Source organism: Lepidochelys kempii, chromosome 18 (genome assembly GCF_965140285.1).
Source record: "Lepidochelys kempii isolate rLepKem1 chromosome 18, rLepKem1.hap1, whole genome shotgun sequence".
NCBI lineage: Eukaryota > Metazoa > Chordata > Testudines > Cheloniidae > Lepidochelys > Lepidochelys kempii.
The window spans coordinates 19,979,576-19,992,374 of record NC_136397.1 but is presented as its reverse complement, the minus strand read 5'-3'; the positions used below and the strand labels follow the sequence as shown (position 1 = coordinate 19,992,374).

At 45.4% G+C, this 12,799-nt stretch overlaps 1 protein-coding gene across 1 annotated transcript in view; it reads right to left on the bottom strand.

The window, feature by feature from the left end:
- Positions 1-12,799, bottom strand: part of PLCH2 (phospholipase C eta 2) — a 318,005-nt gene that overhangs the window by 14,762 nt on the left and 290,444 nt on the right. The window contains exons 18-21 of the mRNA XM_078849302.1: positions 12,485-12,609; positions 9,170-9,254; positions 8,376-8,522; positions 6,930-7,009 (exon numbers count right to left, since the gene is read on the bottom strand). Coding sequence (XP_078705428.1) covers positions 6,930-7,009; positions 8,376-8,522; positions 9,170-9,254; positions 12,485-12,609 — 437 coding nt within the window. The remainder of the gene's footprint in view (positions 1-6,929; positions 7,010-8,375; positions 8,523-9,169; positions 9,255-12,484; positions 12,610-12,799) is intronic.

Here is a 12,799-nt window from a genome sequence, read left to right as displayed (position 1 = left end):
CTAATGAATATACTGATTTACACCATCTCATGACCTGGCCCTAAATCTAAACAATAGGAACTGATCCAGTGATTTGAGACCAGACAAACCACAGAAACTGGAGCAACATTGCTAAGAGGCAGGAGACTTCAACTCTAACCATTAGCAAAGCAGACAAACAGAAGCTGATCCAAGGAAATAAGCAAGAAGTCCGAGCTAACAAGAGGTGTAGGGGTTCCAATGGAGGCTACAGTAGTCTTGTTGACGATAGTCTTTATAATCAACTGGGAAATGGTCCAGATGCAGATTGTGAGTCAGATACTGCCATTTTTGCTCTTGTTGAGTCTAAACTTACTCCATCTGCAGTTCTGTTCATTACAATAAGTCTACTTACATGTCAAGGTACTACCCTAACATGAGGGTGGCAGAATGTGGTCCAAAGAGACTGGGGTGAGCAGGTGTTGTGCGAGGTGGAGACACAGGGCTGGGGGTGTTTTGTCTCACGTTTTGTAGAAGATGTGATTGGAAGTGTCCACAGGCTCATTAAAAATCTGTGTCTTCCTGAGGTGAGATCTCAGTATTGGCATATAAACAACAGCAAAGCTAAAGAGGCTGCAGTGGTAATGAGAAGCAACAAGCGGTGTGTAATATATTGAGAACATGAAAAGGAAATAAAGCACTCAGAAAACAAATCAGCTCAGTAGATTGGAAGCTAAGAGATAAAGACATGGATGAAACAGCAAGACACAACAGGGGTCCTTTGATGTGCTTAAAGATAACTACTTGTGTAAGACAGCTTTCTGAAAAAAATCCAACAACCCCAAAGTTCCTGTAAAGGTTTAAACAAATGCGTCACGCTGCTGCAAATTAAAATGATCTATCAGCAAGTTAGTCGGGAGAAAAAGGAGAAATCAAGAAAAGCAAATAATTATACGAGACTGACCAAGGAGGTAGTAAAAGGGAGTGCCTGCCTTCAACTAAAGAAAGGCAAATTTAGATATGAAATAGTTTCCTAGGAGCAGTTAAACCAAGGAACTGCCACACAAGAGGGGGCTAAGGACACTTCAGAGGAAACAGCCACAAAGATTAGGGATGACTACGGTTTAGGATTCAGAGTAGCAGCCGTGTTAGTCTGTATCCGTAAAAAGAAAAGGAGTACTTGTGGTGGTCGTCTTCCTTTTGCTGTAACATAAGAGGGTGCACTGAGGAGATACTGTAGAACTTGACCTGTAGATGACCAGGGCTGAAGAGACAACTTCTCTGCATCTAAGAATCATATAAGGCAAACAGATACAAAACCAGAGACCACAAGCCAGTCCACTGGCAGCAAGAGGCTAGAAGGAAGTGGGCACCTTAGAAAGAAACTTAACTGGAAATTAAATGCCTTCATCTTATTGCTCCCCTTTCCATCCCGTCTGATCCCAGCACGTGGCTGGGCAGGTGGGCACTTTCCTTCCCCTTCCTTTGTGGCTGTTGCCAGGCAACACTTGAAACAGTTTTACCCTGAAACCATCAGTGGCTGGCATCAGATGCTCCCAAGCTTCCCCTCAGACTTCTTTGAACTGAGACAAAGTCTTTATTGTTTATTTCGTTATTTCTTGCTGCCCTAATTAAAATCTCCTGTCACTTTCCCCTGCCTTTAATTAGGGCCATGTAAAAAAAAAAAAAAAAAAAAAAAACCCCAGCACATTTAAGAAGCTTTTTTAAAAAAGAGATGAAAAAGAGTTGAAAATGTGCCCTCTGAATTTAATTGACTTCCAAGTTTAAGAATACTTGTGGCACCTTAGAGACTAACCAATTTATTTGACCATAAGCTTTCGTGAGCTACAGCTCACTTCATCGGATGCATACTGTGGAAAATGTAGAAGATGCATCCGATGAAGTGAGCTGTAGCTCACGAAAGCTTATGCTCAAATAATTGGTTCGTCTCTAAGGTGCCACAAGTACTCCTTTTCTTTTTGCGAATACAGACTAACCCGGCTGTTACTCTGAAACCAAGTTTAAGAATGGCTCTGCTTTAAAAACAGCCCTCTGGAGGTTAATGACAAAGCTCCCATTGACTTCAAGGGGTCAAGATTTCACTCACCAAGAGAAGAGTCTTAGGCTATGTCTACGCTACGTGACACTACAGCCATGCTGCTAAAAGGTACGTAGTGTAGCCGCTGTTTGTTGGCTCTCCTGTCAACAGAGCAGTGTTCCCACCAGCGCTTGCAATCAGCAAAACTTGTGTCTTTCAGTGGGGTGCTTTTGTTAACACCTCTGAATGACAAAAGTTTTGTCTTTCGCTTGCCAGTGTAGCCACTTGATGGCTCTGGGAAAGCTGGATAGCTCAGGGGAATAGTAAGGGTATATAAGGCCTTTCACCTTTGAAGGTGTATGTACAAAAGCTATAGCCTACTGTTGTTTTTAGGATCAGTTCTTTCTTATCTCCCACCCTCATCCCCAGGTTTGTTTTCATTCTTGGCATCTTCAGATGGACAAAAACTAGCCCATCTCCTTTTGCATGTTGCAGCAGAAGGGGCCAGACACGAAGTAGCTCTTATAAAGAGGGAGGTAACTCAGGAAGTAACAGAAATGGAATAGTCTCTGTACATCCCCTCTCCAATCACCTGGGGCCATAGATGAAGTCCTGATGCTCCCCCCTTTCCATCCTCCTCCAGCTTAAAAAAAAAAAAGACAACCCCCTTGTGGAGTTTGCAGTAATTAAGTGCTAACTAGTATTTGGGAGGTACAGGATTTAAGCTCCAGAAGCTGCTTCTTCTATAACAGACAAAGCTTTCTGGAGCTAAATAATCAGCTGGATACTATGATATGCAGCACTGGTAATCATTTGGCCTTTTTCTCTCCCTTGTTTTGGGTTTGTAGCAAGGATAGTGGCAGCCATTCCTTTCTGGGGGTTTTTTTGGCAGGAGGATGCGGGGGGCTGGGGGGGAAGATGGCAGGTCAAAAACCAGTGGAACAACAGAGGCCCAAAAGCAAACACAATTAAACAGGTTTATAGTGGCAGGGGAGCTGTGAGTTGTGCCATCCGTGACAGTCTCGGAGGCTTAGGGCCATCACCAGTTCAGCAAAGCATCTGTGCCCCAGCCGAGAAGTTACAATAGGGTCTCACGGGAACCAACAGACACTCTCTGGACATTTCCAGCATTTCCTATCTCAGGCTGGGTCAGAAATAGCACCAGACCCGGCTCTCCTAGTATTATTTTGGTTCTTCTCTGTCCTATCCCAGCTGTAACTGAGAACTGGAGAGGCAGGTGAACATTCATAAAATAAATGTAATGATTTCAAACAGAGAGAGAGAGAGAGGAGTGTGTGTGTGTGTTTGGATTTGGCTTTGTTTTCCACCAGCAGACTCATGTTTATGGAACTGCCTAAGCAATAGAGATCTCACAACTGGCCCCAGCAACAGTGTCCCTGAAAGGAGCAGGAGAAAGGAGAGGGCCTGGACGGCTTAGCCAGACACCGTATGCCCACACTGCGATTAAGAAACCTACAACTGCCCTGTGACAGCTGACCTGGGCTATGGGGCTGTTTAACTGTGGTGTAGACAGGCGGCAGCCCAGGCTCTGGGACCCTCCCACCTCAGATGTCTATGCTGCAATTAAACTGCTCCTTACCATGAGTCAGCGAGCATGGACCAGCTGCAGGTGTCTAAAACATACCCACCGTGTCCCCTGATGGAGGGCATCATGCTGCACAATCCCTCTTGCACCTAGTAGCTGCAGCAGCGCGAACACACACTGCATCAGGAGGGAGGGAAGAATTTATCTGTTTTGTAGCATTCTGACTGGGGCAGGGAGAAGAATCTGCATTTCGGAAAAGTTTTGCTTTGGTAAATTCTATCACTTCTCTTTCCATGACCTGCCTTGGGTAGAGGGGACAGTCAGCTCAAGAGCTGGGCTAGTGGAGCAGAGGGGCACCGTTAGGTGATTGCAGGTCAGTGCAGTGGGGACAGTCCTGAGACGCTTTGTTTCACCTTCGTGGCCCAGTTAGGCATGCACTGGCCACTGTCCTGAGGGCCCTGAACATCTGGCTCTCCCAGCTCTAGGCGCGTGGTGGGGCTAGAGGGGCCAGGAAAGAGGCAATCAACCTGCACACAGTGACCCCAGAATCAAAAAGAGGTTTGTGGGGTAAAACCAAATGATGCTGCTTGAATCCAGGCCAGGGAGCACGTATCTGAAAGCAGGTCCCTGGGCCAAAACCACACTCTTCCCCACAGAATATCAGGGTTGGAAGGGACCTCAGGAGATCATCTAGTCCAAACCCCTGCTCAAAGCAGGACTAATCCCCAATTTTTGCCCCAGATCCCTAAATGGCCCCCCTCAAGGATTGAACTCACAACCCTGGGTTTAGCAGGCCAATGCTCAAACCACTGAGCTATCCCTCCCCCTTTATATAGAAGGCTAAATCTGGTCTGATTTACATCCTGTGCAACTGCTTTGATCTCAGGCACATAGCAGTGGGAGCTCAGGCAGAATCAGTCTCATAATAGCTATTCTCAGCCTGCCATTTATTTTCCTGCTCCTGGGGACTGGCATTACCAAGCTGTGGAGGGGATAGGCGCACCACAGGCTGGAGCGCCTGACACTGAGCATGTTACTGCTCGCCACCCAGCACCAGCCACTTCCCTCTCACCCAAAGCTTTCAAGTCTCCTGCTCCTGAGAGCAATGCTCCTCTCACGAGGAAAATGAAATCCTGGATCAGACGCTGCAGACAAGGCTGTCGGCAAAGTCAGAAGGGAGGGAGATGTACATGCCGGAAAGCTGTCAGTTCAGGCATTAGATACCTGGGCAATAACAGCCGGACACTCCTCTCCTTGTAGAGGCATTAACTGAAATGAGCAGTGGGATGTTCCTTCCAGAAACCCACCCCCTTTCTATGCCCCAAAGTGCAGCTTTCCCATGAGTTATTCCAACTCTTTCCTATTTTAGAATTCACCTAAAAAAGCCACATTCCTTTAAAAAAAATTATCCTAAAATGAGCAATACTAGAGACACTTAGGTTTCTCAGCCTGTTTAATGCTGCCTCCTGCTGTCCAAATGCCAATATTTCAGCCTGCTGTCCCTCTTTTTATCACGTTATACCAAGCAACGGTTGCAGTTTCCAAAGCATTGCAGGGATTTAGCCACGCGCCCGTCGTTAAAATGAATAGGAGATGTGTAACTAAACGCTATGGACTGCAATGGAAAGAGTCTCAGACTCAGCTAGGGGGGACGCTTGAAGCTCTTAGGCTGTACTTTCAACCTGGGAACTGTTCATATGAAATCAGAACATGTCATCAAGGCAGTTGTATTTTGACTGCATGTGAAGCAAGCCAGAGGCTGGACAGATGAATGGCAGGTGGGGAGAGACCACTGAGCCCCACAAACCAGGAGGGAGGCCACTTTGTGCACTTCTCAGCACAACAGGAGTCAAAGACAGACCCGAAAAGGAAAGTGCAGCAGCAGGGATCAAGTCTCCAAGCTGGCAACTCTTCAGCGCTATGTTTAAAATGCTAAAGCATCAGGGAGGCAGAGTGACAGGGCACTCATGGCATAAACTCTGCAGCCAGAAAGCACCCAACAGTTCAGGTCTGCACTTTTAATTTAGGAGCACCAAATGTATCAGACACACCCTATACATGCACACAAATGTGCTGAAGTGCTATACCCCTGCCTATAAAACGCTATCACTCAGCAGGGTGCTGCTGTCCCCTTTAGGAGCTGTCCACCAATTACACAATATATTGGGGGTGGGTGAATCCTTCATTTTGCATGAGTGTTTGTATCAGTGTTACAAGGGGGGGGGTGTTCAGAAACCACCAGAAGATGTGTTATGTAAAGTACAGATAGCCTGACACATTTTTATATGGTCTAAATGCTCCATTGTCTTCTGATAAATTGTCTTTGTGGATAAATTGGAGAGAGTCCAGCGAAGGGCAACAAAAATGATTAGGGGACTGGAACACATGAGTTATGAGGAGAGGCTGAGGGAGCTCGGATTGTTTAGCCTGCAGAAGAGAAGAATGAGGGGGGATTTGATAGCTGCTTTCAACTACCTGAAAGGGGGTTCCAAAGAGGATGGCTCTAGACTGTTCTCAATGGTAGCAGATGACAGAACGAGGAGTAATGGTCTCAAGTTGCAGTGGGGGAGGTTTAGATTGGATATTAGGAAAAACTTTTTCACTAAGAGGGTGGTGAAACACTGGAATGCGTTACCTAGGGAGGTGGTAGAATCTCCTTCCTTAGAGGTTTTTAAGGTCAGGCTTGACAAAGCCCTGGCTGGGATGATTTAACTGGGAATTGGTCCTGCTTTGAGCAGGGGGTTGGACTAGATGACCTTCTGGGGTCCCTTCCAACCCTGATATTCTATGATTCTATGATTCCCCGACAAGGGCTGGAAGACATGCCCGGTGCCTGGAGAGGCATGTGGTGATGGAGAGAGAGAACCTGCTCACTGAACAAGCAGGCTTTCGCCAGTTTGTGCTGCTGCATATGGCTGCATCGATAGCAGGACACTTAGGCGAAATCCCAAAGGCCTTACTCAGACAATGGGCTGAATTCTGCCATATCAGTGCAGCCACTTCCGAGTTACACCAGAGTTCCTAGCCAAGTTTTGTCCAGTAGCCGTAAGGAGTGAGTAAGAACTGCATCAGGATTTGGCCCTTCGTTAGGAGCAATAGAGTAGGAAGCGATGGAAGAATGCCCCAGAACCGAAGCACTGTATGGGGAGTATCTAGATAGGAATCCAGTGGAGGTTCCTTATCTGGTTGTGCCACTCGCTTATGCTACATGGATGTTTAAAGAATTCTCAGGCTACTATAAAAACCTCAGAGCAGCAGTTACTTGGATTCCACAAATGGGTCAGCTTGGGTCCCACCCCTGGGCTCTCCCCCTCCCTGCATGGTACAAACCCTGCCAGCACGATTACAAACGCAGGCTGCATTAGGGCGCTGCAGTCAGTCACTCACCTTACCACAGATGTCATTAATAGCTACATGAACAAAGATGGATGCCTCTTCTATGCCTTCCAGGTACACGTGCCGATAGCCTGAAACACAGAGCGAGCAGAGATGAGCGCCTCCTGTCGCTACAGACTTTCCATTTCTAACCACAGGAGGGAAAAATTTAACAAGCTTTCTATGGCCACGTCCAACCGCTGAGCACTCAGGCTTGAACATCATCTTGCCACACTTGATTTGTGTGAGAGCAATATGCCATTTACAAAGTTTACTGGTGTTTTCCCCTGTCCCTTCCTTATTATAGAAAAAAAAAAGTCACCCTAATTTTCCCACTTTACACTTTTGCTGCTGTCAATTCTGCAATGCAAATTGATTAGCTCGTCCCTGACAGACTTGGGGCCATTATTAATTCTTCAGCAGACGTTACTCTCATTATCCAGATGGGGGTTGTGGGATCCGGCCCCTGAATAAACCTAAGTTTCCTCTGTTCTGATGGGTAAAAGCACCCTGTGGGTGCAGCTGTTTTCTTTATGTGAAATAAGATTGCGCAAAAAGCACAAAATAGTCAGAAAAACCCCCCCAAAACAACCACCCCCCCAAATAAAAACACAAACAAATCTCCAGAGCTCACCGGCAGCCCAACCAGCAGCCTACTTTACACTCAGCTAGCACAGGCAATAACTGTGGCCACTGGTGAGCTGCCAGCAAACACAAGACCAAATGTGACTCCAGCTTTGTTCAGGAAGGCTTTCGACGTTTACCCCACTGTCTACGGAAATCACCGTATCTCACTTATGCTGTCAAAAGCCAAACAGCGGCCAAATAAAAATAATACATTTGAGAAAAAAAAATAAAAGTTGTAGCACAACAGGACAGAAAGAAATGGACCATTTACTGTCGCCTTTCCAGTCCAGCATGCATAGCTATATAGTGCTTTCCTAGTTCCCGCCTGATCCCCTGCACTTCTACCCAAGAGCACTTTTAAACCTGAGCATTGTAAGGCATTCACTAATTAAGCTGCATAACATGCCTGTGACAGAGGCAAGTATTAGCATCCCCATTTTACAAGTGGGAAAACTGAGGCACAAGGGACCATATTTTCCAAAAGAGCTCAACACCAGTGTCCACAGAAGTGCCTAAATAAGTAGCTAGAATTTGTTCTCAGTGAGAACTTCTGGACACTGAGCACCTTTGAAAATCCAGCCAGAGGAGGGTAAGTGACTTGGTCATGGTCACAGGATGAGTTAGTGACAGATGTGGGTACAGAACCCAGGAGTCCTGAATACCCAGTCTCCTGCTCTAGCCACTGGCTCACGACTCCTCCCCAGTGCAGATTCATATTTATGTGCACGTGGTAAAGCTACCCTTGGGTATATTTTAATTGTCACAATTTTATAAAACAAGGCCTCAGCCAATCAATCCTGTAGGTCATCAAGACAGAGAGCACGGCCCTACCTGGCATCATGCTGGTAAAAGCTATCGTCCTCTGTCCAATGAAATCCCGCCCAATTGGATCATGATCCCACACCAGAAAGCGAATCAGTGCAATCTCTGGCATGTGCACTGTGAACACCAGAGTCTCCTCCCACATTGGATTGAAACCTGGGAATTGGAGAATCAGCTTTTGTTATTTATATTGCAGCAGCCCCAAGCAGCCCCAGCTACGGACCAGAAACCCATTTAGTTCTTGCTATATTGTTCTGAAGATCCATCAATTCCTACATAGCAATGGTCACTCTAATTGACCATAAAGGCTTTGGTTCTGTATTCCTTGCACATCCGGAACTCCCACTCATATCAGTTGGAGCTGCGATGGTGTAAGAAACACAGGATTTTAATGTCTCTCAAACATTTTTATCTTCTCCGAAGGTCTACCAAGTGGGAGAACAAGGAATGGATAAACCTGAGAAGTTGCTGGCTTCCAGTCTCCTGTCCTGACCACTAATGAAGAGGAGTGTGACATAAATATACAGACTGATCTGTGTGTCTGATCTCATTGCATCAAGACTGTAATTACACAACACTCCCTTACCTAGGCCCTGATTCAGCAAAACACATAGGAACAACGTGTAATCGTCACTGAAGTTAACAACACTTAAGCATGTGCTAAATGCTTTGCTGCAATGGATCCCAAATTTGGCCCATTTTGCCTCCGTGTGACAAAATGACCCTTCGAACTTCATGTCCAAGTGTGTACTAGATGGCAAGGGGGAAATAAAACAAACAAAACACCCAAACCATGGTCTTACCATTGTCATCAACTACTCTAGTTTGCTCTTTGTAGCAGTCCACTGGTAACCCTATGATCTCTACCTCTACAAATGGATCTATAATCTGGAAAAGAGAAAGGAAAGAATATTTAAAAAAATGAAAAAGATAGAAATCAAGTAATATCCTTAGCTTCACCACACGGGCATCACACGCTATTGCAGATGAAACAGCCAGGGTCATATGGGTAACTTGTTGCTTTGCTGCTAAAAGATGTAGGACTACATCACATTAAAAAAATATAATAACCTTCATCATCATGATGTGACTACTTCCCCACTGATTCAAAATGGGTGTTAGAGCTTACAGCAAGTTAACAGTTCTCTCTATTTGAATAACTTTCAACTCAGTGTACATCTAAGCAGAAGCTTTAAGAATTTCTTCAGGTGGTCACCATTGCAAAGAAGTTGTAAAGAGACAGCTTGCAAGACAACATAAACTGAGAGAGTTCAGGGAACTTCTGGTTGTGGAAGATCTGGGTGACTAGAGAAGCAGCCTGATCCAGTGAATAAAACAATGGATTACGATTCGGGACATGTGGGTTCTGCTCTCGTCTCTGATCATGGGCAAATTACTTCTGCTCTCTGTGCCTCCTTTCCCCCTCCTGCTATCAGTTTAGACTGAAGATCTTCATGACAGGGCATGTGTCTTGCTGGGTGTCTATAGCTGTCTAGAACAATGGAGCCATGATCTCAGTTGGGACTTCTAGGAACTAAAATTAAGAATAGTGGGGATGAAGAATAGTAATTTAACAATTAGTTAGATCCTAGGAAAGCTTGCTACTGCTTTCAGTCAGTGTATGCTGAACACAGAGTACGTACAACCACCGTTCAATACAGTCTCAGCAGGGAGAAGAGCCTTTCAAGTAATTGCTCTCCAAGAAACTGACAAAAACGATAAGGAATCATCTCAAATCTGAGACCAGCTAAATTGGGATGACAAAAGCAAAACAAAACACAGAGTGGCTGGACTGAGTAATGGTTATATGCTAGAGTTTTGGTGTTCAGCAGAAAACAAATGTTCAGCACTCGGGATACTTTGTCACTAAAGAAAAACACAAGTGTCTTACCTCCCTCCTTACTGCTTGCAAGACAGCTGAATGTTCAGTACATATGAACCTTGTTCATATAGCTCTATTCTGCAAAAGGCTCTGGGGCAGGGCCTCTCTTTTCACAACGTGTATATAGTACCTAGGACAACGAGGCCCTGATAACTGATTGGGGCCTCTAGGTCGTACCACACGGCCAATAAAATAAAGGGTGGGGTTTCCAAAAGCAGCTAAGGGATTGTCTACACTTGAAATTCTACAGCAGCACAGCTGCAGCATGTCAGTGGAGACACTATCTCTGACAACGGGAGGGGTTCTCCCATCCCTGCAGTTAATCTACCTCCTTGAGAGACAGTAGCTAGGTCGACGGAAGAATTCTTCCACTGACCCAGCACTGTCTACACAGCGAAGTTAGGTGGGCTTAACTACATTGGTCAGGGGTGAGTGTTTTTCCATGCCCGGAGCAATGTAGGTAGGTCAACCAAACTTTTTAGTGTAGGTCAGGCCTGAGGGACTTTAGGGCACATGGGTCAATGGTGTTTCTAAGTCATGTAGGGCACGTATCCAAACATTTCATTTCAACTTTATTGTTTTGACTTTTCTATTCTATAAGAAGTTGCCTATTTCATTTTGTGAAAAAAAATTCCAAGGTAGATTTTTTCATCCTGATTTGGGACAAAAACAAATGCTGAAATATTGTAATTTCCCATGGGATGGAATTACCAAGTTTCTACCAGATATACAGACCATCATGGTTGTTGGAATCCAGAGTTTTGGGGCAACCCCCACTCAATTATTTTCTGCTTTTTCCCACCCTCAACCTTTCCCCTGTTTTGTTTTTAAAAAACTTTATTAGTGAACTATTCCTGCCAAAAGGACCCATTTGTCACCTCCCTCTGCTTGTGACATCACAAACCCCTCCAGAGAATTAACTGTGATGTCAAAAAGTGAGGTTTGCCTCACTTGAGGGTGGGGAATAGACAGGCAGGAGAGAAAGGAGATGAACATTTTGAGGAGAAGACAACCTGTGCACAGCCTAAGTGCCCTTGGCAATAAAAAAGGGAAGTGAAAGGAAGATGTTGACTCATTATTTTCTATGTGGAGCCCATAGCCCATTAATCTTTCAATATTAGCAGCTCTTCCCATCCCACCAATAAATATTGTTTGTATTACAGGAGCACCTAGAGGCTGCACCTGAGATCAAGGCCCCATTGTGCTAGGCGCTGCAGAGATGCAGAGACAGTCCCTATCCCAAAGAGCTTTCACTCTCTGCACACAAGACAGACAAAAGGTGGGGAAAAGGGAGACTATTATCCCAGTTTCACAGACGGGGACCTGGGGCACAGGGAGGTTATGTGACTTGCCCAACAGTGAGTTTGTGGAAAAACTAGGACTGAAATCTGTATCTCTAAGGGGACAATCCAACAATTCAACCGCATACCATCCTGCTGCTTCTGGCCAGAATCTTCATTTGGATTATGACAGCCATTCCAGACTGATACATCTCTCAACACTAAGCATTCAGGGAAAGAGTATTTCAAAGTATTCGTGACAAATCCAAGCATTTCAGAACCACTCAGAGGTTCAGTTCTAGTTCTAATGGGCTAAAGGCTCGAGGGGAAGTTTTATTAGGAGCTAGTTGCTCGGTCTTCACATTTCTGAAAACTAATGTTTAATTAATATAGGCACACTGGCCATACTCCACAAGCATTCGATACAGAACAGCAGAAGAAATAAAAAGCCCCAACACTGTCAAGAGGCTAAATTTTTTGCTCATTATGGACTGGCTGATTTTGCTTCAATTAGAGTTGCCAGAGGCTTTCAAAGAACAAGCACTCACACAGGCAGAGGACAAGAGGGACCCTCAAGTAGCTTCATTTGTCTTGCTGAGGAGCTCAGTAGTTTTGTGCAAGTTTAGGGGACGCAGGGTTTTGCTGGCTCTGTTTGGGAGTTTAAGAGCACTGCAGTGAATAGGGACCCATCACAGTAATCAAGCATCTTGGCTTTTCCTACACATCCTAGAGGCACTGTATGAGAATAAGGCAAAATGGACTAGCTCCACAATGCTTAAGGGAGGAAAGGCACCTGGTGCTCTTTGAAGCTAATGAGCTGCATGATATATTCCAAGTGAAGCTCAGTGTTTCCCCACAGAAACAAATGCAGGAAGTTAAGGCCTTGTCCAGACCAGCTCCCAGAGAGACAGACACTCTCGGATAGGAGAGCCTCATCCCTCGTTCAGCATTCCCACCTCTCCTCTGTCTCCCAGCATGGAGTCCCGGGGCTTCGGTAGCTGTTGCCCGCTGATTATCCTCAACACCAGCTGCTTCTTCAATTGATTGGGGAGCGGGTCTTCAGAATTTGGGTTAAAGACACCTGTGGGGCAAGAATCCGCAGAACATAAAGGAGGTCTGGTGCTATTTTAGGGATGGTGACATTTTCCTCGAGCTCTTCCTCTCTCTTTTCCCTGCTTATTTGACTCTACAATCAGTTGTTACAAACTATACTTAGGAAGGTGCCCCACCCGGTCCCCTCAAGCACTTATAGGTACAAACATCCAAAAATG